This window comes from Pseudophryne corroboree, chromosome 7 (assembly GCF_028390025.1).
Source record: "Pseudophryne corroboree isolate aPseCor3 chromosome 7, aPseCor3.hap2, whole genome shotgun sequence".
NCBI classification, from domain to species: domain Eukaryota; kingdom Metazoa; phylum Chordata; class Amphibia; order Anura; family Myobatrachidae; genus Pseudophryne; species Pseudophryne corroboree.
The window spans coordinates 205,729-231,834 of record NC_086450.1 but is presented as its reverse complement, the minus strand read 5'-3'; the positions used below and the strand labels follow the sequence as shown (position 1 = coordinate 231,834).

The window sequence follows — 26,106 nt, the reverse complement described above, 5'->3', positions numbered from 1 at the left end:
AGAACACAGGGATGGCAGGAACCAGGAACAGAACACAGGGATGGCAGGAACCAGGAACAGAACACATGGATGGCAGGAACCAGGGACAGAACACAGGGATGGCAGGAACCAGGAACAGAACATTGGGATGGCAGGAGCCAGGAACAGAACACAGGGATGGCAGGAACCAGGAACAGAACACAGGGATGGCAGGAACCAGGAACAGAACACAGGGATGGCAGGAACCAGGAACAGAACACAGGGATGGCAGGAACCAGGAACAGAACACAGGGATGGCAGGAACCAGGAACAGAACACAGGGATGGCAAGAACCAGGGACAGAACACAGGGATGGCAGGGACCAGGAACAGAACACAGGGATGTTAGGAACAAGGAACAGAACACAGGCATGAAAGAAATAGGGACAGAAAACAGGTAAGTCAGGAACCAGGAACAGAACACTGGGATAGCAGGAACCAGAAACAGAACATTGGGAAATCAGGAACAGAACATTGGGAAGTCAGGAACAAGGAACAGAACACAGGGATGGCAGGATCCGGGAACAGAACACTGGGATGGCAGGAACCGGGAACATAACACTGGGATGGCAGGATCCAGGAACACAACACAGGGATGGCAGGAACCGGGAACAGAACACTGGGATGGCAGGAACTGGGAACAGAACATTGGGATGGCAGGAACAGAACACTGGGACGGTGGGAACCGGGAACAGAACATTGGGATGGCAGGAACCAGGGACAGAACACAGGGATGGCAGGAACCGGGAACAGAACATTGGGATGGCAGGAACAGAACACAGGGATGGCAGGATCCGGGAACAGATCACAGGGATGGCAGGAACCAGGAACAGAACACAGGGATGGCAGGAACCGGGAACAGAACACAGGGATGGCAGGAACCGGGAATAGAACACAGGGATGGCAGGAACCGGGAATAGAACACAGGGATGGCAGGAACCGGGAATAGAACACAGGGATGGCAGGAACCGGGAACAGAACACAGGGATGGCAGGAACCGGGAACAGAACACAGGGATGGCAGGAACCGGGAACAGAACACAGGGATGGCAGGAACTGGGAACAGAACATAGGGATGGCAGGAACCGGGAACAGAACAAAGTAGAATTCACATGAGAAGCACAAGGCTATTATGCTGGAGTAAGGTATTGGAGCCTGTACTCTGGCACTGTACAGTGAGACCAAAGCATCACTTATGGAGGGTAGAGATGTAAATTTCAACAGCACACGTCACATTTGGTGTGCCTTCTCCTTTAAAATCACAAGCAGAGCGGCGTGCGCGGTCCAAGGAAGCTGCAGCCGCAGCCAGACCCAGTAAGTGAGGTGACGGTCTGAGTAAGATAAGATCACAGGATATAGGAAGTGGCCAATTATACTGATATTACTACAATGATATTACTTATACCCCTGTTCCACCTCTAAGCACGGGTCGCAGCCGGGAGCCTGGCACGTGTGCTACCAAACTGCGGCCCGTGCTCAGCCCCCTTTCCCACTGCGCTCACCAACCCAGAATATTGCCGGGTTGGTGACGCTGCTGGCGACGCAGCAGGGGCGGCGCTGGGAGATCACATGCGCCGTCCTTCCATAGACTGTGAACGGGAGCCGTGTCGCATCAACACGGCTTCTGTTAACAGTACACAGCTTACCGGTTTGAACTCGTGTTCAACCCGGTAAGCTACCCGGTTAGGATTCCTGGATCACTTGATCCGGGTTGACCCTTTTCCACTAGGATGCGTGCCCCATTTACCCGTGTTTTTTGAGCTAGTGGAAAAGGGGTATAATCTATAACCACCATAATATTAACACTGACACTGTTTTATGATTTCCATTCATTAGTAAAATATTAAAAATAAACTATTAAGGTGATTGCTCAGCCTACAGAATCCACGCAAATACTAATAATGTTATACAGTACCTTCTTCATCATTGGCCATACCACATACTTCTTCCATATGTTCCCCAATGCTCAGTGCTCCCATGTCTACAAAGAAATATATATGTACATACATCATTCAGCCCGTTACATATGTTATTATTACTCGGAGAATATGGTCTGGCTAGTGATATATAACATGAGGATCATCTACCTGACTGACAGCTAGGGGTCTGGTGTTATAGAGTGACTTACCATCAGCTAGGGGCCTGGTGTTATAGAGTGACTTACCATCAGCCAGGGGCCTGGTGTTATAGAGTGACTTACCATCAGCTAGGGGTCTGGTGTTATAGAGTGACTTACCATCAGCTAGGGGCCTGGTGTTATAGAGTGACTTACCATCAGCTAGGGGCCTGGTGTTATAGAGAGACTTACCATCATATAGGGGATTGGTGTTACAGAGTGACTTACCATCAGCTAGGGGCCTGGTGTTATAGAGAGACTTACCATCATATAGGGGCCTGGTGTTATAGAGTGACTTACCATCAGCTAGGGGCCTGGTGTTATAGAGAGACTTACCATCATATAGGGGCCTGGTGTTATAGAGTGACTTACCATCAGCTAGGGGCCTGGTGTTATAGAGTGACTTACCATTATATAGGGGCCTGGTGTTATAGAGTGACTTACCATCAGCTAGGGGCCTGGTGTTATAGAGTGACTTACCATCAGCTAGGGGTCTGGTGTTATAGAGTGACTTACCATCAGCTAGGGGCCTGGTGTTATAGAGTGACTTACCATCAGCCAGGGACCTGGTGTTATAGAGTGACTTACCATCAGCTAGGGGCCTGGTGTTATAGAGAGACTTACCATCATATAGGGGCCTGGTGTTACAGAGTGACTTACCATCAGCTAGGGGCCTGGTGTTATAGAGTGACTTACCATCAACTAGGGGCCTGGTGTTATAGAGAGACTTACCATCAGCTAGGGGTCTGGTGTTATAGAGAGACTTACCATCATATAGGGGCCTGGTGTTACAGAGTGACTTACCATTAGCTAGGGGCCTGGTGTTATAGAGAGACTTACCATCAGCTAGGGGCCTGGTGTTATAGAGTGACTTACCATCAGCTAGGGGCCTGGTGTTCTAGAGTGACTTACCATCAGCTAGGGGCCTGGTGTTATAGAGAGACTTACCATCAGCTAGGGGCCTGGTGTTATAGAGAGACTTACCATCAGCTAGGGGCCTGGTGTTATAGAGAGACTTACCATCAGCTAAGGGCCTGGTGTTATAGAGTGACTTACCATCAGCTAGGGGCCTGGTGTTATAGAGTGACTTACCATCAGCTAGGGGCCTGGTGTTATAGAGTGACTTACCATCAGCTAGGGGCCTGGTGTTATAGAGTGACTTACCATCAGCTAGGGGCCTGGTGTTATAGAGTGACTTACCATCAGCTAGGGGCCTGGTGTTATAGAGTGACTTACCATCAGCTAGGGGTCTGGTGTTATAGAGAGACTTACCATCAGCTATGGGCCTGGTGTTATAGAGTGACTTACCATCAGCTAGGGGCCTGGTGTTATAGAGTGACTTACCATCAGCTAGGGGCCTGGTGTTATAGAGTGACTTACCATCAGCTAGGGGCCTGGTGTTATAGAGTGACTTACCATCAGCTAGGGGCCTGGTGTTATAGAGTGACTTACCATCAGCTAGGGGCCTGGTGTTATAGAGAGACTTACCATCAGCTAGGGGCCTGGTGTTCTAGAGTGACTTACCATCAGCTAGGGGCCTGGTGTTATAGAGTGACTTACCATCATATAGGGGCCTGGTGTTACAGAGTGACTTACCATCAGCTAGGGGCCTGGTGTTATAGAGTGACTTACCATCAGCTAGGGGCCTGGTGTTATAGAGTGACTTACCATCAGCTAGGGGCCTGGTGTTATAGAGTGACTTACCATCAGCTAGGGGCCTGGTGTTATAGAGAGACTTACCATCAGCTAGGGGCCTGGTGTTATAGAGAGACTTACCATCAGCTAGGGGCCTGGTGTTATAGAGTGACTTACCATCAGCCAGGGGCCTGGTGTTATAGAGTGACTTACCATCAGCTAGGGGCCTGGTGTTATAAAGTGACTTACCATCAGCTAGGGGCCTGGTGTTATAGAGAGAGACTTACCATCAGCTAGGGGCCTGGTGTTATAGAGTGACTTACCTTCAGTCGGGATTTTCATGCCAGTAGATGAACGAGCAGCAGTAACAACCTGTGTTGAAAATGAAACAGTATTTGTAAAACATTTATTGGAAGGATATTTGCTGTACACAGCTGACCATGTATCATACTGCACGGTTATGTCCCAGGCTTCCAGACAGTGGGGCAGATGTATTAAGCCTGGAGAAGTGATAAAGCAGTGATAAGTGCAAGGTGATAATGCAGCAACCAATCATTATGTGCTTGAAAAATGACAGATAAGAGCTGATTGACTGGTGCGCTATCACCTACCACTTATCACTTCTTTATCACTTCTCCAGGCTTAATACATCTGCCCCAGTGTGAGAAGCTGCAATTTAGGGAAGAAACACTGAGCACACAGCATAACAAAAGAAGACATTTGTATGTACTTAAATCCATTTATCTGTTTGCATAGAGGGTGCTAGAGCTGGAGCAGGCTCTAGGCGCAAATTTATTAAGCAGCGGTTTCTACATCCCAGCGGTTTTAAAACCCGCTGATTTACTAAGGCTAAAACCGCTGACAGAGCACATTATAAAATAGAATAAAATGGATTTATTAAGCAAAGGGTTTGAAACACGTCGGCAAACGCACCGTAACCCATTTCTAGGCTCAGACAGGGGCAGTTGACGAAACAGCAGGAAAATGCGAAGCAGTATCTTCTCTTCCAGTGTCGGGGTCTGGTTATAATGGATGTGTCTGTGTGTGTGAACCACCGGAGGCAGCAGCTGGGAGAACTACATCTGCCAGCAGCCCCCTCCCCTGAGGGAAGATGGAGGAGAGAACACCTGCAGAGACCACCAGAGAGGTATCATTTTTTTATTATTTGTTTTTATTTTCACGCTGTCTTTATAGGATACCAGGGGTATCAGGAGCGTGCATACCCGCGATAATCTAATACGGTGTGCGAGGTTGAGGTTTTCACCTTGCACACAACTGAGTTCCCCCCCCAGAGTAGCACAAGTAAATGAATATGAATAGAACAGCTTCTAATCCACAGCGCTCTGTGTCTCTGATGTCAGCTGAACGATGTTTCTGTAAATTCACCAGTAATAAATATGAGTAGAATAACTTTAATATACCCCTTTCACACCGCACATATAACCCGGTATGAACCAGACATATTGCACGGGTCGGTGTGCGGTGTGAAAGGGCCATGGTCGGATTCCCGGGTCACCTGACCCAGTAATTCAACACGAGAATAAAGCAGTGTTATTCCTGGGGTGAATACTGGGTCAGTGGCAGGGGTATGGGTCGTTGGGTAGACAAAACTTAGGTTGACAGTCATTAGGTCGACCGTGGAAGGTCGACAGGGACAATAGGTCGACATGTAGTAGGTCGACAGGTCAACATGGGTTTTTAAAAACTTTTTTGGGCGTCGTCTTCGTAAAGTGACGGGGAACCCCAATTAGTGCACCGTGTCTCCTCGCATGGCTATGCTTACCACAAGCCATAATGGCAGGAACCCTCCAAGCTTGAAGAAAGCCCACCTGGACAATGTATGGAATCTAAACAGTAACATGCCCAATAAACATATCCTCACATTGCTAAACAAGGCCAACCAAAGATTTAGCAACCGATACAGTGTACAGTATGAAGCGCCCTCTCTACAGCAGACTGAGCCGTAAATGTATATTTTGTAAACAGCTGCACAAGCCAATTTTAAGGAAATGCTTCAGGATTGGACCCCTCGTCCTTCTCCGAGAGACCAGCACGATGCACAATATTCCACCTGAGCCACCCTTCAGTATCAGTGAGCTTCGCCTGCATGCTATCATTTGAGATTCCAACCCAGAGAGGAAACCGAGCAGAGGGGCTGTAATATCTTCCAGTGTGGAGATTCAATCTTCGGCTCCCCCACTCTCTCCCTTTCCAATTTTTTGCATATGTTGGCAAATCAAAGAGACGTCAATATGCACCTCAGCAATCTTATCCGTCACCCACTTTTCAGATATAGTAATAGCCTATAACAATTGCTGCATGGTGATGACAGGCTCATCAGGCGGATCAGAGTACGGAGAAGAGAGTAGCAGAGGTAGGCAGTACCAGACGTTGCGGCAGAGCCCCAAGTGTGCTGGCCCATAACTGGAGAGGACCAGGAAACCGCAGGATATACTGTAACCATAGAGTAGCACAGGAAAAACCAGAGAGTGCAGGTAGGTAAAAGCAATGGATGGTGCTCACAGTGAAGAAATCAGAGATGGAAGCGTACCAAATGGGGGAAGGCACGCAGGTCAGAGAGCAAAGGTACAGCAGGCAAAACCAAAGCCCCCCTAAGTCACAGTAGAGACCCCAACATGCACAGCAATCAGCAGTGACAATAGGATACCCAGCCCCAGAAGGAACCAGCAGCCAGCTTCCAAGATCCAGAGAGGAGCGCCATGGCCACAGTCCACACAGCTAGAGAATCAGGGGATTCCACCAGCGTACAGATGACCACACAGGAAGCCCCACCAGACAAGAGAAGCCAGATCAAAAGTGCTGCACACCAGGACAGTTCACAAAGATCGTACCCATGACTGGCCCCAGCACCACACACTCCGGGCATCAAAGACAGCGATCTCTGTGGGAACAAGCCAGGAGGTGACAGAGGAATACCGGATGATAGGAGCATGCAGACAGTGTACAACCCCGTCAGAGCTCCACAGGCTGCAGAGAAGGAAGGCAGGCTGCACAGCTCTGGTGCTATTGAAGGGGCAGAGGGGGTCATTCAGAGTTGATCGCAGCAGCAAATTTGTTGGGCAAAACCATGTGCACTGCAGGGGGGGCAGATGTAACATTTGCAGAGAGAGTTAGATTTGGGTGGGTTATATTGTTTCTGTGTAGGATAAAACGAGATTTATGGTAAGAACTTACTGTTAAATCTATTTCTGCGAGGTATACTGGGCTCCACAAGGATTAACATCGGGATGTAGAGTAGGATCTTGAGCCAAGGCACCAACAGGCTCAAAGCTTTGACTGTTCTCAAGATGCACAGCGCCGCCTCCTCTACAACCCCGCCTCCGTGCACAGGAGCTCAGTTTCATTAACCAGCCCAATGCAGTAGCAGGTACTAGAGACGACAATCGCTCGTAGCCAATTATACCACACACTCACCGCAGGAGAGGGTGTCAGCAGCTAATGCCACACCAACCCAAAGAAGATAAGTGCGTCAGGGTGGGCGCCTTGTGGAGCCCAGTGTACCTCGCAGAAAGATTTAACAATGGTAAGTTCTTACCATAAATCTCGTTTTCTGCTGCGGGGTACACTGGGCTCCACAAGGATTAACATCGGGGATGTCCTAAAGCAGTTTCTTATGGGAGAGTACGCACTGTAGCGGGCATAAGAACCTGGCGTCCAAAGGAAGCATCCTGGGAGGCGGAAGTATTGAAGGCATAGAACCTAATAAACGTGTTCGCTGAGGATCACGTAGCCGCCTTGCACAATTGTTCAAGGGTCGCACCACGGTGGGCCGCCCAAGAAGGTCCAACCAACCGAGTAGAATGGGCTTTAATGGTAGCAGGAGCTGGACGACCAGCCTGTACATAAACATGTGCAATCACCATTCTAATCCATCTGGCCAGAGTCTGCTTGGAAGCAGGCCAGCCACGTTTGTGAAAACCAAACAGTACAAAAAGAGAATCGGATTCCTAATGGAGGAGGTTCTCTTCACATAGATACAGAGAGCCCGTACCACTTCCAAAGACCGCTCTTTGGAAGACAACTCAGGAGAATTACAGTCCAGAACCACAATCTCCTGGTTAAGGTGGAAGGAAGATACCACCTTGGGTAAATAACCCGGCCGCGTTCTAAGAACCGCCCGGTCACGGTGAAAAATCAAATGGGGAGACTTACAGGATAAGGCACCCAAGTCTGTGACCCTTCTAGCTGAAGCAATAGCCAGCAAAAATAGCACCTTAAGGGAAAGCCAAATAAGGTCAGCAGAGGCAAGAGGCTCAAACGGAGACTCTTGCAAGGCCTCCAAAACCACCGACAGATCCAAAGGGGCAACAGATGGCACATAAGGAGGCTGAATCCACAACACGCCCTGAGTGAATGTATGAACATCGGGTAGGGCAGCAATCTTTCTCTAAAACCAAACTGACATGGTAGAAATGTGAACCTTGAGGGAGGCCAGACGAAGGACTAAGTCCAGGCCCTGTTGTAGGAAGATCAACAGTTTGGCCATGCTAAACTTGAAAACGTTATGATTGTGAGACGCACACCAAGTAAAGTAAGCATTCCAGACTCTATGGTAAATCCGATCAGAAGCCGGCTTAAGGGCCTTCAGCATAGTTTGAACGACCACCTCAGAAAAACCCTTGGCCCTCAGGACGGAAGCTTCAAGAGCTATGCAGTCAAAGCCAGATGGGCCAAGTCCTGGTAAACACAAGGGCCCTGAACGAGGAGGCCTGGTCGTTGTGGAAGTAGAAGTGGACGATCTAGCGAGAGGCCCTGTAGATCGGAGAACCAGTGACGTCTGGGCCACGCTGGAGCGATCGAAGTAGGTTTCTTCCTTCTTGCTTGACTTCCGTATTACTCTGGGCAGGAGTGACACCGGAGGGAACCCATACGGCAGCCGAAAGTTCCATGGGATTGACAGAACATCCACGAACGCTGCTTGAGGATTCCTTGTCCTTGCTCCGAAGACCGGAACCTTGTGATTGTATCGAGACGCCATCAGGTCCACATCTGGAAGGCCCCACTTGTCCACGAGAAGTTGAAACACCTCTGGATGGAGGCTCCATTCTCCGGCGTGCACGTCCTGACGACTGAGAAAGTCCGCTTACCAGTTTAGGACCCCCGGAATGAACACTGCGGATATGGCCGGCAGATGGCGTTCTGTCCACTGGAAAATCTGTGATACTTACCTCATTGCCATGCGGCTTCGAGTGCCGCCTTGATGATTTATGTACGCCACCGTGGTGGTGTTGTCAGATTGTACTTGAACAGGTTTGTTCTGTATTAGATGCTGGGCCATTGCCAATGCATTGAACACTGCCCACAGTTCCAGAATATTTATCGGGAGTAGAGACTCCTCCTTGGTCCACCGACCCTGAAGAGAGTGTTGTTCCAACACCGCGCCCCAACCTCTCAGACTGGCATCCGTCGTCAGCAGGACCCAGTTGGATATCCAGAAGGGACGGCCCCTGCTTAGTCTTTGGTCGTGAAGCCACCAGCTCAGTGACAGGCGGACCTCCGGAGACAAGGAGATCATGTAAGATCTGATCCAGTGAGGCAGGCCGTCCCACTTCAACAGAATTAACTTCTGCAGAGGGCGAGAATGGAATTGAGCATACTCCACCATGTCGAAGGCCGACACCATGAGACCTAGCACTTGCATTGCCGAATGTATCGACACTTGCAGACGAGATAGGAAGCATCGAATCCTGTCCTGAAGCTTCAGGACTTTCTCCTGAGACAAGAACAACCATTGGTTGTGAGTGTCCAATACCGCTCCCAGGTGTAACATGCTCCGAGCAGGAATCAGGGAGGGTTTCTTCCAGTTGATTAGCCACCCGTGGGCTTTCATGAACTGGACCGTCAGATCTAGATGACACAGGAGAAGTTCTGGGGAATTTGCCAGGATCAACAAATCATCCAAGTACAGTAAGATCCTGACCCCCTGACGGCGGGGTGTAGCAGTCATGACCGCCATAACTTTGGTGAAAACTCGGGAAGCTGTTGTCAAACCAAACGCCCGAAATTGATAATGAAGGTTGCCCACCGCAAACCTCAGGTACTGCTGATGAGACACTGCAATAGGAATATGCAGGTAGGCATCCTGTATGTCCAGGGAGACCATATAGTCCCCAGGCTCCAAGGCCAGAACAATAGAGCGCAGAGTTTCCATACGAAACTTGGAGACCGGCACATACTTGTGCAAGGACTTCGGATTGAGAATGGGCCGCGAGGACCCGTTCGGTTTCGGGACTAGAAACAGCAGTGAATAGTACCGCTTGCCTCTCTGAGCCAGAGGCACCTGTACTAATACTCCTGTGGTCAGGAGGGAATGTACCACCGAATGCAGAGTGTTTGCTTTTGCCGGGTCCAGAGGAGCATCTGTCAGGCAAAATCGATGAGGGGGACGATTCTTGAAGGGTATGGCGTAACCTCGAGTGACGACTTCCCTTACCCAAGCATTGGAAGTGGTCTTCAACCACTCCTGGGAAAAAATTAGAAGTCGGCCCCCCACCCTGGGATCCCCCAGAGGGAGGCCCGCCCCGTAATGCGGCAGGCTTGTCAGTTTTGGAAGCAGGCTGACGGGCAGCCCAGGCTCGCTCCGGTCTGGGCATTGCAGGTCTGGAAGCATGAGTTTGCTTTGGGTACGCCTGACCTTTTGCTTTACCTGGAGGACGAAAGGGCCGAGGGAAAGTACTTTTAGCCTTTTGTGTGGAAGGAGCCGTACTAGGTAGGCAAGCTGTTTTAGCAGTAGCCAGATCAGCCAAAATCTTATGGAGGTCTTCTCCAAAGAGAATGTCTCCCTTGAAAGGAAGCACCGCCAGGGTTTTCTTGAAATCCATATCCACTGACCAGGATCTCAACCAAAGGATACGTCTGGCCAAGACGGACGTAGTAGCAGCGTTGGCCGCCAGCACCCCGGCATCGGAGGCCACCTTCTTAAGGTACAGAGAAGCCGTGGCAATATACGAGAGACATTGTCGAGCATGATCAGATGCGTTGGAAGGCAGCTCCGCCTCTAACTCCTGAGCCCACGCCTCAACAGCTTCAGCAGCCCATGTTGCTGCAATGGTTGGCCTATGCACAGCCCCCATTAGGGTGTAAATCGCTTTCAAACAACCCTCCACACGTCTGTCCATCAGTTCCTTCAGAGAGGCGACGGTAGTTACTGGCAGAGCAGAGGAAACTACCATGCGTTCCACATGAGAAGCTACAGGCGGAGGAGTTTCCCAATTTTTGTATAGCTCCGCAGAGAGAGGATAGCGAGCCAACAGTTTCTTATGCGGTATGAATTTCGTTCCCGGATTTTCCCATGATTCCGGACGTATGTCAGCTAGGTGTTGAGAATGAGGTAAAACTTGTTTAACCACCTTCTTACGTTTAAATCTGTCCGGATTTTTAGAGACAGCCGCAGGCTCAGGTTCATCAGAGACCTGAAGAATGAGCCTGATAGCCTCAATCAAATCAGGGACATTCACCATTGACTTCCCTTCCCCATCAGAAGCATCTGAGTCAGTGTCTGTGGGGACGGCATATGCACCATCCTCCTCAGAGGATGTGTCCGGGATAGCAGTGGCTTGTGAGGAGGTAATGGCCCGTTTAGAAGACGTCTACAGGTTAGGCCTTATCCCCCTGCAGGCTCCCCCCCCCACTGAGGAAAACACCCCACCTGTGCCCAGTGTCCCGGTGACTAGTGGAGCGGCTGCCCGATTACAGTGTCCACGCCAGCGTCCACAGTCGCGCCGGATCGCGGTTAACAGCGGGCCAAAAAGACGCCTTACTTCCACTTGTACCTGCAACCACGCGATCCTGGAGGGCAGCGTCGGGTGTATGTGACTAACAGAAGCACACCGGAGCCTCCGTTGTAGTTACCCGGCAACCAGGGCGCGAGAGTATACAGCGCCGCTGGGGGAGTGATGGAGCTGCAGCAAAGTATGTCCTATGTGACATGCATAAAAGCTGCAGCCCTTGAAGTCTTCAAAAGTTCTTCTTTTCTTCTGATTAAGCTATAATATGTGCTGCAATGAGAGCCCCCTGTTGATTGCGTGGCAGCAACTTACAAACTGAGCTCCTGTGCACGGAGGCGGGGTTATAGAGGAGGCGGCGCTGTGCATCTTGTTAACAGTCAAAGCTTTGAGCCTGTTGGTGCCTCGGATCAAGAACCTACTCTACTCCCCGATGTTAATCCTTGTGGAGCCCAGTGTACCCCGTGGCAGAAATACTGGCTGCTTTATTTTTACATTGCAATTAAGATTTCAGACTGAACACACCACACCCAAATCTAACTCTCTCTGCACATGTTACATCTGCCCCCCCTGCATGTACATGGTTTTGCCCAAAAACAAATACTCCCAATTGGCGCTTAATAATACATGCATGCAACCAATGATAAAATAAAAATACAATTTATTCACATGTAATGATTTAAATAACCTTCCGGGGGTTTATAGTTACAATTAATACAGTAATATATTCAATATAAAAATGTACACAATTTGAAATGACACCAGTATACTGTAAATTCAGTAAACCATATGATAGGTTAACTGGTGTTATTTCATATACTCACAAAAACCTGCACGGTGATAGATCTGCATACAGAGAATAAGAAGTTGGAAATAATATTATATTACCATCTGGATAATGTCCAAACAGCGGAGACTGCCAGTACTTTGTGTAGCCTGTCTCAACGCTGATGGGAAGTCTCTGTAAGCTGATGGCAAGAAAGGAACCCCACACTGTGGATAAACTGATGGCCCACTGTGTATTTCCCACCAGAAATGTGAATAGCCCTGTACTCAGTGATGTACTTTCCTGTGTTAGGAGATGTCCAGACCACCGGGATCCGCAGACGGCTGTGGACTGCGGCCGCGGCTTACCGGTGAATACTGAGAGCGCTCTGATGTACGAGCAGGGACGTAGGCCGCCGCATATTCAGTGCTATATGTGGAAGTGTCCAGACTACCGGGATCCACGCACGGCAAAGGACTATACTGCGGCTTACCGGTGGAGATGGTGGAAGCTCTGATGTAAAAAAGAGCTGCACGTCACAATGAGATGGTCAAGGTGGTACACAAGTTTCTTCACTACCCCCGTCACCCGGCTCCATAGCACTGCATGCTAATATGGACAATCTCGTCCATACTGGCCTGCATGCATAAGCGACAGGACACCAACGATTAACGAGTGCGGGGCCGCGCATCATTAATTGTTGGTGCCTCCACACTGCACGATATGAACGAGAACGTTCATATCGTGCAGTATTATCTGCCAGTGTGTAGGGCCCTTAAGAGGCTAGCATACCTCTTCTTCCCAATCGGCTGCTGATACACATATATCAGGAGCTATATTCACTACAGCGCCCTAAAGCTAGTTTTTCTTACAAAGTTGCTGCTGTGATCAACTCTGAATTACCCCCAGAGAGTGTCCGGGAGGGTTACCCTTATGGCAGGATAATTATAGGGCCAAATAGCAGAAGGACATGTTCTAGTTCAATCCCATCCAGGCCACACCCAGATATAATTTTTTGTGTTTTTTTGGAACCACTTGGGTTGCAAGAGGTGCCATTAATGATACCCCTTTCACATCGCAAAAATAACCCGGGTCGAGCAACCAGGCCTCTCAGACCGGGGGTTAAAAGAAGGGTTAAATACGGGTCGGACCAGGGTCATTGTGCAGTATGAAAGCCTCTGACCCGTGATATTCAACCCGGGTCTCAGACAAAGGTGCTGATTGGCTGTGTATGCGTCTGCTCAGAGCAGTCCCAGCCCTCATCAATGTGAGACAGAATAGTCCATTTTACATCACATCACAGTGTTTAACATGGGTGACCCGGGATCAGTGTGAAAGGGCCTGAGCCTCCTGGGTTTGCGATGTGAAAGTGGTATAAGAAGTATATCCGTGTCTTAGCTACAATGGCTCACAACAGAATGGACATACAGCACACAATGATTCCTTCAGGTATACAGTAAGGAATCACAAGTCTTAGATAGAATGAGCAAAACATGGTATGGTACTACATTATAATGTTACCTAAGAGACCCAATGCTGGCCATACACTGCATAATACCTGTATGATTCCACTCAATGGGCTAGATGCATCATCGCTTGGAAAGTGATAAACTGGAAAATGAAAAGGTGCCAATCAGGTCCTAACGACCATGTCACAGGCTGTCACATACCCTCCAACTGCAGCTTTTTTTTATGGTCTGTACCAATTTTTGCCTCTCCAAACTTCCATTGAAAGTATAGGAAAAGGGGTGTGGCCCTTTCCTAATTTGTAACGGTTTTTATGTGTAAAATTTTGGAGGGTATGCAGTTATGAGCTGATTGACTCTCCATTTTATCACTTTCCAAGCGATGATGCATCTGGCCCAGTGTATGGTACGGAGCAATGACCGTTTACAGCCTGAAATCCAATCCACCATTGTTCAGCCAACTGAGGCTGTGACTGAAGGGGTTGGGTAGAAAATACTGGCAGTTGGGATCCCGACCCATACCGGTAAGTCATTTTTAGCCTACCCCTAACCCACTACTCCCATAACCTAACCCTAACTTCCCCCAAACCCACAGCCTGTCTTCAGCCACAGCCGAAAATGTATCGGGTTCCCGACTGCTGGTATTGTGACTGGATCCTGACTGAAGCTCGCCTCCATACATCATGCAATGTGTGGAGGTCCCCCTGCCCTCTTCTCTGTTGGCTGTACCCCTGCAGTATCATGCAGTGTATGGAGGACCCCCTGCCCTCTTCTCTGGTGGCTGTACACCTGCAGTATCATGCAGTGTATGGAGGTCCCCCTGCCCTCTTCTCTGGTGGCTGTACACCTGCAGTATCATGCAGTGTATGGAGGTCCCCCTGCCCTCTTCTCTGTTGGCTGTACACCTGCAGTATCATGCAGTGTATGGAGGTCCCCCTGCCCTCTTCTCTGGTGGCTGTACACCTGCAGTATCATGCAGTGTATGGAGGTCCCCCTGCCCTCTTCTCTGGTGGCTGTACACCTGCAGTATCATGCAGTGTATGGAGGTCCCCCTGCCCTCTTCTCTGGTGGCTGTACACCTGCAGTATCATGCAGTGTATGGAGGTCCCCCTGCCCTCTTCTCTGGTGTCTGTACACCTGCAGTATTATGCAGTGTATGGAGGTCCCCCTGCCCTCATCTCTGGTGGCTGTACACCTGCAGTATCATGCAGTGTATGAAGGTCCCCCAGCCCTCTTCTCTGGTGGCTGTACACCTGCAGTATCATGCAGTGTATGGAGGTCCCCCTGCCCTCTTCTCTGGTGGCTGTACACCTGCAGTATTATGCAGTGTATGAAGGTCCCCCAGCCCTCATCTCTGGTGGCTGTACACCTGCAGCATCATGCAGTGTATGGAGGTCCCCCTGCCCTCTTCTCTGGTGGCTGTACACCTGCAGTATTAATGCAGTGTATGAAGGTCCCCCAGCCCTCTTCTCCGGTGGCTGTACACCTGCAGTATCATGCAGTGTATGGAGGTCCCCCTGCCCTCTTCTCTGGTGGCTGTACACCTGCAGTATCATGCAGTGTATGAAGGTCCCCCTGCCCTCTTCTCTGGTGGCTGTACACCTGCAGTATCATGCAGTGTATGGAGGTCCCCCTGCCCTCTTCTCTGGTGGCTGTACACCTGCAGTATCATGCAGTGTATGGAGGTTCCCCTGCCCTCTTCTCTGGTGGCTGTACACCTGCAGTATCATGCAGTGTATGGAGGTACCCCAGCCGTCTTCTCTGGTGGCTGTACACCTGCAGTATCATGCAGTGTATGAAGGTCCCCCAACCCTCTTCTCTGGTGGCTGTACATCTGCAGTATCATGCAGTGTATGGAGGTCCCCCAGCCCTCTTCTCTGGTGGCTGTACACCTGCAGTATCATGCAGTGTATGAAGGTCCCCCAGCCCTCTTCTCTAGTGGCTGTACACATGCAGTGTATGGAGGTCCCCCAGCCATCTTCTCTGTTGGCTGTACACTTGCAGTAATATGCAGTGTATGGAGGTTCCCCTGCCCTCTTCTCTGGTGGCTGTACACCTGCAGTATCATGCAGTGTATGGAGGTACCCCAGCCATCTTCTCTGTTGGCTGTACACCTGCAGTATCATGCAGTGTATGGAGGTACCCCAGCCGTCGTCTGTTGGCTGTACACCTGCAGTATCATGCAGTGTATGGAGGTCCCCCAGCCCTCTTCTCTGGTGGCTGTACACCTGCAGTATCATGCAGTGTATGGAGGTCCCCCTGCCCTCATCTCTGGTGGCTGTACACCTGCAGTATCATGCAGTGTATGGAGGTACCCCAGCCTTCTTCTCTGTTGGCTGTACACCTGCAGTAACATGCAGTGTATGGAGGTCCCCCTGCCCTCATCTCTGGTGGCTATTGTGGACAATAGTGTAAAAATGCAGTGTAAAAATAAAGCAGCCAGTATTTACCCTGCACAGAAACAATATAAACCACCCAAATGCATACACTGGAAACACTCCCGGATTCAGCTCTGCGCACTTGTACACCAGGACTCTGTCTCTCAGTCTCTGTCACACTCTCCTCACGGTTGATTCTATATCGCAGTGGGAGAAGGGACCTTCTGACGTATCTAGGGGAGGAGACACGTCACCAGGGGGAGGAGCTACAGCCGAACAGGGTACCCGAAAAGTACCCACGCGGGCTCGCTTCGCTCGCCACGCTTCGGACTCGGTGTCTCGCTCCGCGCGCCACCTGATTACTAAAAGTAATAGATGGTGGCGTGGATCGTAGAGGAACTATCCCGCTGGCCTAGCTCCTCCCCCTTGTGTCGTGACTCCTCCCCCTGACGGAAAAGGTTCCTTAGCCCACTTGGATCTAGCTTCAACCCTCTCCTCACTCTCCCAGATGGAGGAACAGGAACTACATCTTATGGCTCCGCCTCCGAGTGACTCCTGGAACTAGAGGTCTAACTCTAGGGGAAGCACCCATAGACTGGTACACAGAAGGAGACAGGTGCAGAGCACACCATACCCTAACAATACATTACTGCTCTCTCCCGGTCTAACCAAGGCACATATATTACTGTTCTCTCCTGGAGAACACCAGGCACATATATTACTGTTCTCTCCTGGAGTACACCAGGCACATATACTACTGTCCTCTCCTGGAGTACACCAGGCACATATATTACTGTTCTCTCCTGGAGTACACCAGACACATATATTACTGTTCTCTCCTGGAGTACACCAGACACATATATTACTGTTCTCTCCTGGAATACACCAGACACATATATTACTGTTCTCTCCTGGAGTACACCAGACACATATATTACTGTTCTCTCCTGGAGTACACCAGGTACATATATTACTATTCTCTCCTGGAGTACACCAGACACATATATTACTGCTCTCTCCTGGAGTACACCAGACACATATATTACTGTTCTCTCCTGCAGTACACCAGACACATATATTACTGTTCTCTCCTGGAGTACACCAGACACATATATTACTGTTCTCTCCTGGAGTACACCAGGCACATATATTACTGTTCTCTCCTGGAGTACACCAGACACATATATTACTGTTTTCTCCTGGAGTACACCAGGTACGGATATTACTGTTCTCTCCTGGGGTAAACCAGACACATATATTACTGTTCTCTCCTGGAGTACACCAGACACATATATTACTGTTCTCTCTCCTGGAGTACACCAGACACATATATTACTGTTGCCCTGGCATTACACAGGCCCATATATTACTGTTCTCTTCTGGAGTACACCAGACACATATATTACTGTTCTCTCCTGCAGTACACCAGGGCCCTCATTCCGAGTTGTTCGCTCGGTATTTTTCATCGCATCGCAGTGAAAATCCGCTTAGTACGCATGCGCAATGTTCGCACTGCGACTGCGCCAAGTAACTTTACTATGAAGAAAGTATTTTTACTCACGGCTTTTTCTTCGCTCCGGCGATCGTAATGTGATTGACAGGAAATGGGTGTTACTGGGCGGATACACGGCGTTTCAGGGGCGTGTGGCTGAAAACGCTACCGTTTCCGGAAAAAACGCAGGAGTGGCCGGGGAAACGGTGGGAGTGCCTGGGCGAACGCTGGGTGTGTTTGTGACGTCAACCAGGAACGACAAGCACTGAAATGATCGCACAGGCAGAGTAAGTCTGGAGCTACTCTGAAACTGCTAACTCGTTTGTAATCGCAATATTGCGCGTACGTCGGTCGCAATTTTAAGAAGCTAAGATTCACTCCCAGTAGGCGGCGGCTTAGCGTGTGTAACTCTGCTACATTCGCCTTGCGAGCGAACAACTCGGAATGAGGGCCCAGGTACATATATTACTGTTCTCTCCTGGAGTACACCAGACACATATATTACTGTTCTCTCCTGAAGTACACCAGACACATATATTACTGTTCTCTCCTGGAGTACACCAGGCACATATATTACTGTTCTCTCCTGGAGTACACCAGACACATATATTACTGTTGCCCTGGCATTACACAGGCCCATATATTACTGTTCTCTTCTGGAGTACACCAGACACATATATTACTGTTCTCTCCTGCAGTACACCAGGTACATATATTACTGTTCTCTCCTGGAGTACACCAGACACATATATTACTGTTCTCTCCTGGAGTACACCAGACACATATATTACTGTTCTCTCCTGGAGTACACCAGACACATATATTACTGTTCTCTCCTGGAGTACACCAGGCACATATATTACTGTTTTCTCCTGGAGTACACCAGACACATATATTACTGTTGCCCTGGCATTACACAGGCCCATATATTACTGTTCTCTCCTGGAGTACACCAGACACATATATTACTGTTCTCTCCTGCAGTACACCAGGTACATATATTACTGTTCTCTCCTGGAGTACACCAGACACATATATTACTGTTCTCTCCTGGAGTACACCAGACACATATATTACTGTTCTCTCCTGGAGTACACCAGGCACATATATTACTGTTCTCTCCTGGAGTACACCAGACACATATATTACTGTTGCCCTGGCATTACACAGGCCCATATATTACTGTTCTCTCTTGGAGTACACAGGCACATATACTACTGTTCTCTCCTGGAGTACACTAGGTACATATACTACTGTTGTCCTGGCATTACACCGCCACATACATTACTGTTCTCTACTGGAGCACACCAGGCACACATATTACTGTTCTCTCCTGGAGTACACCAAGCATATATACTACTGTTGCCCTGGCATTACACAGGAACATATATTACTTTTCTCTCCTGGAGTACACCAGGCACATATATTACTGTTCTCTCCTGGAGTACACTAGGTACATATACTACTGTTGTCCTGGCATTACACCGCCACATATATTACTGTTCTCTCCTGGAGCACACCAGGCACACATATTACTGTTCTCTCCTGGAGTACACCAATCATATATACTACTGTTCTCTCCTGGAGTACACCAAGCACATATACTACTGTTGCCCTGGCATTACACAGGAACATATATTACTTTTCTCTCCTGGAGTACACCAGGCACATATATTACTTTTCTCTCCTGGAGTACACCAGGCACATATATTACTTTTCGCTCCTGGAGTACACCAGGCACATATATTACTGTTCTCTCCTGGAGAACACCAGGCACATATATTACTGTTCTCTCCTAGAGAACACCAGGCACATATATTACTGTTCTCTCCTGGAGTACACCAGGCACATATATTACTTTTCGCTCCTGGAGTACACCAGGCACATATATTACTGTTCTCTCCTGGAGTACACCAGACACATATATTACTGTTCTCTCCTGGAGTACACCAGACACATATATTACTGTTCTCTCCTGGAGTACACCAGACACATATATTACTGTTCTCTCCTGGAGTACACCAGGCACATATATTACTGTTCTCTCCTGGAGTACACCAGACACATATATTACTGTTTTCTCCTGGAGTACACCAGGTACAGATATTACTGTTCTCTCCTGGAGTAAACCAGGCACATATATTGCTGTTTTCTCCTGGAGTACACCAGACACATATATTACTGTTGCCCTGGCATTACACAGGCCCATATATTACTGTTCTCTCCTGGAGTACACCAGACACATATATTACTGTTCTCTCTTGCAGTACACCAGGTACATATATTACTGTTCTCTCCTGGAGTACACCAGACACATATATTACTGTTCTCTCCTGGAGTACACCAGACACATATATTACTGTTCTCTCCTGGAGTACACCAGGCACATATATTACTGTTCTCTCCTGGAGTACACCAGGCACATATATTACTGTTCTCTCCTGGAGTACACTAGGTAAATATACTACTGTTGTCCTGGCATTACACCGCCACATATATTACTGTTCTCTCCTGGAGCACACCAGGCACACATATTACTGTTCTCTCCTGGAGTACACCAATCATATATACTACTGTTCTCTCCTGGAGTACACCAAGCACATATACTACTGTTGCCCTGGCATTACACAGGAACATATATTACTTTTCTCTCCTGGAGTACACCAGGCACATATATTACTTTTCTCTCCTGGAGTACACCAGGCACATATATTACTTTTCGCTCCTGGAGTACACCAGGCACATATATTACTGTTCTCTCCTGGAGAACACCAGGCACATATATTACTGTTCTCTCCTGGAGAACACCAGGCACATATATTACTGTTCTCTCCTGGAGTACACCAGGCACATATATTACTTTTCGCTCCTGGAGTACACCAGGCACATATATTACTTTTATCTCCTGGAGTACACTAGGTACATATACTACCGTTGTCCTGGCATTACACCGGCACATATACTACTGTTCTCTCCTAGAGTACACCAGGCACACATATTAATGTTCTCTCCTGGAGTACACCAGGCACACATATTACTGTTCTCTCCTGGAGTATACCAGACACATATATTACTGTTCTCTCCTGGAATACACCAGACACATATATTACTGTTCTCTCCTGGAGTACACCAGACACATATATTACTGTTCTCTCCTGGAGTACACCAGACACATATATTACTGTTCTCTCCTGGAGTACACCAGACACATATATTACTGTTCTCTCCTGGAGTACACCAGACACATATATTACTGTTCTCTCCTGGAGTACACCAGGCACATATATTACTGTTCTCTCCTGGAGTACACTAGGTACATATACTACTGTTGTCCTGGCAGTACACCGCCACATATATTACTGTTCTCTCCTAGAGTACACCAGGCACACATATTAATGTTCTCTCCTGGAGTACACCAGGCACACATATTACTGTTCTCTCCTGGAGTATACCAGACACATATATTACTGTTCTCTCCTGGAATACACCAGACACATATATTACTGTTCTCTCCTGGAGTACACCAGACACATATATTACTGTTCTCTCCTGGAGTACACCAGACACATATATTACTGTTCTCTCCTGGAGTACACCAGACACATATATTACTGTTCTCTCCTGGAGTACACCAGACACATATATTACTGTTCTCTCCTGGAGTACACCAGGTACAGATATTACTGTTCTCTCCTGGAGTAAACCAGGCACATATATTGCTGTTTTCTCCTGGAGTACACCAGACACATATATTACTGTTGCCCTGGCATTACACAGGCCCATATATTACTGTTCTCTCCTGGAGTACACCAGACACATATATTACTGTTCTCTCTTGCAGTACACCAGGTACATATATTACTGTTCTCTCCTGGAGTACACCAGACACATATATTACTGTTCTCTCCTGGAGTACACCAGGCACATATATTACTGTTCTCTCCTGGAGTACACCAGGCACATATATTACTGTTCTCTCCTGGAGTACACTAGGTACATATACTACTGTTGTCCTGGCATTACACCGCCACATATATTACTGTTCTCTCCTGGAGCACACCAGGCACACATATTACTGTTCTCTCCTGGAGTACACCAATCATATATACTACTGTACTCTCCTGGAGTACACCAAGCACATATACTACTGTTGCCCTGGCATTACACAGGAACATATATTACTTTTCTCTCCTGGAGTACACCAGGCACATATATTACTTTTCTCTCCTGGAGTACACCAGGCACATATATTACTTTTCGCTCCTGGAGTACACCAGGCACATATATTACTGTTCTCTCCTGGAGAACACCAGGCACATATATTACTGTTCTCTCCTGGAGAACACCAGGCACATATATTACTGTTCTCTCCTGGAGTACACCAGGCACATATATTACTTTTCGCTCCTGGAGTACACCAGGCACATATATTACTTTTATCTCCTGGAGTACACTAGGTACATATACTACCGTTGTCCTGGCATTACACCGGCACATATACTACTGTTCTCTCCTAGAGTACACCAGGCACACATATTAATGTTCTCTCCTGGAGTACACCAGGCACACATATTACTGTTCTCTCCTGGAGTATACCAGACACATATATTACTGTTCTCTCCTGGAATACACCAAACACATATATTACTGTTCTCTCCTGGAGTACACCAGGCACATATATTACTTTTCTCTCCTGGAGTACACTAGGTACATATACTTCTGTTGTCCTGGCAGTACACCAGACACATATACTACTGTTCTCTCCTGGAGTACACCAGGCACATATACTACTGTTCTCTTCTGGAGTACACCAGGCACATATATTACTGTTCTCTCCTGGAGTACACCAGGCACATATATTACTTTTCTCTCCTGGAGTACACTAGGTACATATACTTCTGTTGTCCTGGCAGTACACCAGACACATATACTACTGTTCTCTCCTGCAGTACACCGCCACATATACTACTGTTCTCTTCTGGAGTACACCAGGCACATATATTACTGTTCTCTCCTGGAGTACACTAGGCACATATATTACGGTTCTCTCCTGGAGTACACCAGGCACACATATTACTGTTCTCTCCTGGAGTACAACAGGCACATATATTACGGTTCACTCCTGGAGTACACCAGGCACACATATTACTGTTCTCTCCTGGAGTACAACAGGCACATATATTACTGTTCTCTCCTGGAGTACACCAAGCAAATAAACTACTGTTGCCCTGGCATTACACAGGAACATATATTACTGTTCTCTCCTGGAGTACACCAGGCACATATATTACTTTTCGCTCCTGGAGTACACCAGGCACATATATTACTGTTCTCTTCTGCAGTACACCAGGTACATATATTACTTTTCTCTCCTGGAGTACACCAGGCACATATATTACTGTTCTCTCCTGGAGTACACCAGGTACATATATTACTTTTCTCTCCTGGAGTACACCAGGTACATATATTACTGTTCTCTCCTGGAGTACACCAGGCACACATATTACGGTTCTCTCCTGGAGTACAACAGGCACATATATTACTGTTCTCTCCTGGAGTACACCAAGCAAATAAACTACTGTTGCCCTGGCATTACACAGGAACATATATTACTGTTCTCTCCTGGAGTACACCAGGTACATATATTACTGTTCTCTCCTGGAATACACCAGGCACATATATTACTGTTCTCTCCTGGAGTACACCAGGTACATATATTACTGTTCTCTTCTGCAGTACACCAGGTACATATATTACTGTTCTCTCCTGGAATACACCAGGCACATATATTACTGTTCTCTCCTGGAATACACCAGGCACATATGTTACTGTTCTCTCCTGGAGTACACCAGGTACATATATTACTGTTCTCTCCTGGAATACACCAGGCACATATATTACTGTTCTCTCCTGGAGTACACCAGGTGTGAGGATACCGGGTGACCTGGGTATCCTGGGGTTCAGGGATCACACTGTGGAGCCAGTTATAATGAAAATCAAGGTGATCTTTATTCAGGGAGACCCAGAAATCCAGTGAACAGCAAGCAGAGTTATACTAATAATGTCCACTCAGACTTCAGCAAAGTCCTTACCAGCTGCTGTATATCTCCTCCAGTCCTGGGCAGTAATGACAGCTGTAGTAGGGCATACAGAGTGGCTGGTCACTGATGACACTGAGAGGGGACGACACCCCAACCTCCAGTGAGTCTAGCTGTGCACCATCACCTCCACACACACACAGTCTCCTTCTCCCAGCCACTTCCTCTACCCACAATTCCCCCTTGCTGGTTCCTTCTCTCTCCTCCTTTCTGATTGGTGGATCATGCTGTCAGTCTTTCCAGAGGGGAAGGAGGAGGGCTTTTCTAAAAGGAACACTCCCCTGCTGTATGCTTCTGGGATACTTCCTGTGTGTGACTTCTGCAGACTGAGGGCTTCAATTTAAGAACTCAGAACTTGGGCCATAGGATTAACTCTTTCCTTTTTAACATGAAAGCATGTCCTAGACATCCCTTTCCCTGGTCTCCTCACATACCTCCCCCTTCTTAAATCGAGGAGACAGGCATGATGCCAATGTTGGAGTCCTGACTGTTGTCTCGGCCCGAAGGTCTGCGAAGTCTGGCATTTGTTTCCTCATGTCTGGATAACCCGTCAGCATTGTGATGGTCTCGTCCCTTTTTGTGAGAAATAGAAAAGTTGAAACCTTGTAACGCCAAACTCCACCTCAACAACCTCCCATTTTCCCCTGAGGTTCTGTTTAGCCAATTTAACGGGTTATGGTCAGTAATAACAGTGAATTCTTTACCATAGAGATAAGGTTGTAGTTTCTTTAAGGCCCAGACTATGGCTAGACACTCCTTCTCAATAGTGGCATAGGCTATCTCTCGGTCAGCTAGCTTACGAGATAGATACACAATTGGGTGTTCCCTACCATCTTCTCCCACCTGGCACAACACTGCCCCAAGTCCACACCCCGAAGCGTCTGTCTGCACAATAAACTTTTTATGGTAGTCAGGGGCAGCCAACACTGGGGCTCGAGTCAGTGTGTCTTTTAAGATGGTGAAGGCTTGCTCACACTCAACAGTCCATTCGATCTTCCGAGCATATCTCTTTTTGGTCAAGTCCGTTAGGGCCTTGGCCACGGTGCTGTAATGTGGTATAAATTTTCTGTAATAGCCAGCAACCCCAAGGAAGGCCCGCACTTGCTTCTGGTTGACAGGTCGGGGCCAGTTGACAATAGCCTCCACCTTTGCCGGTTCTGGTCTAATAGATCCTCCTCCAACCCGATGTCCTAGGTACTGAACCTCAGCCATCCCCATCTGACATTTATCTGGGCGTATGGTGAGCCCGGCCTGTCTGATCCTTTTGAGCACTTCTGCCACATGAGTTAAATGGTCTGCCCAGGTATGGCTGAAGATGGCGATATCATCGAGGTAGGCTTGTGCAAAGTCTTGACATCCCTCCAGTAGGTCATTCACCATTCGCTGGAATGTGGCAGGGGCGTTCTTCATCCCGAAAGGCATGGTAGTACACTCAAAGAGTCCTATGGGTGTGATGAAGGCAGAACGCTCCTGGGCTTCTTTGGTAAGTGGGATTTGCCAGTAACCCTTGCTTAAGTCCAGCGTTGAGACGAACTTGGCCCCTCCAATCCGGTCCAGTAGCTCGTCAATACGGGGCATAGGGTAAGCATCAGTTATGGTTACTTCATTCAATTTGCGATAGTCCACGCAAAACCGTGTAGTCCCATCTTTCTTGGGAACCAACACGACCCCAGCGGCCCATGGGCTTTTAGATGGCACAATGACCCCCAAAGCTAGCATCTCTTTGATCTCAGTCTTCACCTGTCTCATAACATCTGGGGTCATTCGGTAAGCGACTTGTCGGATGGGCTTACTGTTCCCAGTGTCCACATGGTGAGTGGTCAGGTGAGTTCGACCAGGTTGACATGAAAACTGGGCTTGTTCAGCCTCTAAGATCCTCTGCATCTCTTGCTGCTGTGCCGTATTCAATTGTAGTCCCACCTGGACTGATTCCACTCCCTTATTCTCTTTAGCAGCTCCCAAAAGGTCAGGCAATGGATCAGTTTCTGGTGTCTCCATCGGAGGGCAACATACCATCATGGCCGCTACTTGACGATCTCTATAAGCTTTAATTCTATTTATATGGAAGGTGCGTAGGCGCTTCCCTCCCTTATCCAGGGCGATCACATAATTGACCGGTCCGGTACGCCTTACCACTGTATACGGTCCATCCCAGGTGGCTTGCAGTTTGTTTCTACGCACTGGGATAAGCACCATGACCTTTTGCCCTGGATTCAACTCACGGTCTTGAGCGTGGGCATCGTACCATTCCCTTTGTTTCTCTTGTGATTCCCGGAGATGCTCTTGGGTTAACTGTAGCAATCTTCTCATCCGATTCCGCATGTTCTCTACATATTGTAAAATGGGCTGCTGGTGTTCTTGGAAAGGTCCCTCCCAACTCTCTTTGACCAGGTC

At 48.3% G+C, this 26,106-nt stretch overlaps 1 protein-coding gene across 1 annotated transcript in view; it reads right to left on the bottom strand.

Annotated features, from left to right (window-relative positions):
• Positions 1-1,246: 1,246 nt before the first annotated feature.
• The window catches only part of LOC134943292 (caspase-10-like), a 224,487-nt gene continuing 199,627 nt past the window's right edge, over positions 1,247-26,106 (bottom strand). Inside the window, exons 6-8 of the mRNA XM_063932226.1 lie at positions 4,091-4,139; positions 1,932-1,997; positions 1,247-1,347 (exon numbers count right to left, since the gene is read on the bottom strand). Coding sequence (XP_063788296.1) covers positions 1,247-1,347; positions 1,932-1,997; positions 4,091-4,139 — 216 coding nt within the window. The remainder of the gene's footprint in view (positions 1,348-1,931; positions 1,998-4,090; positions 4,140-26,106) is intronic.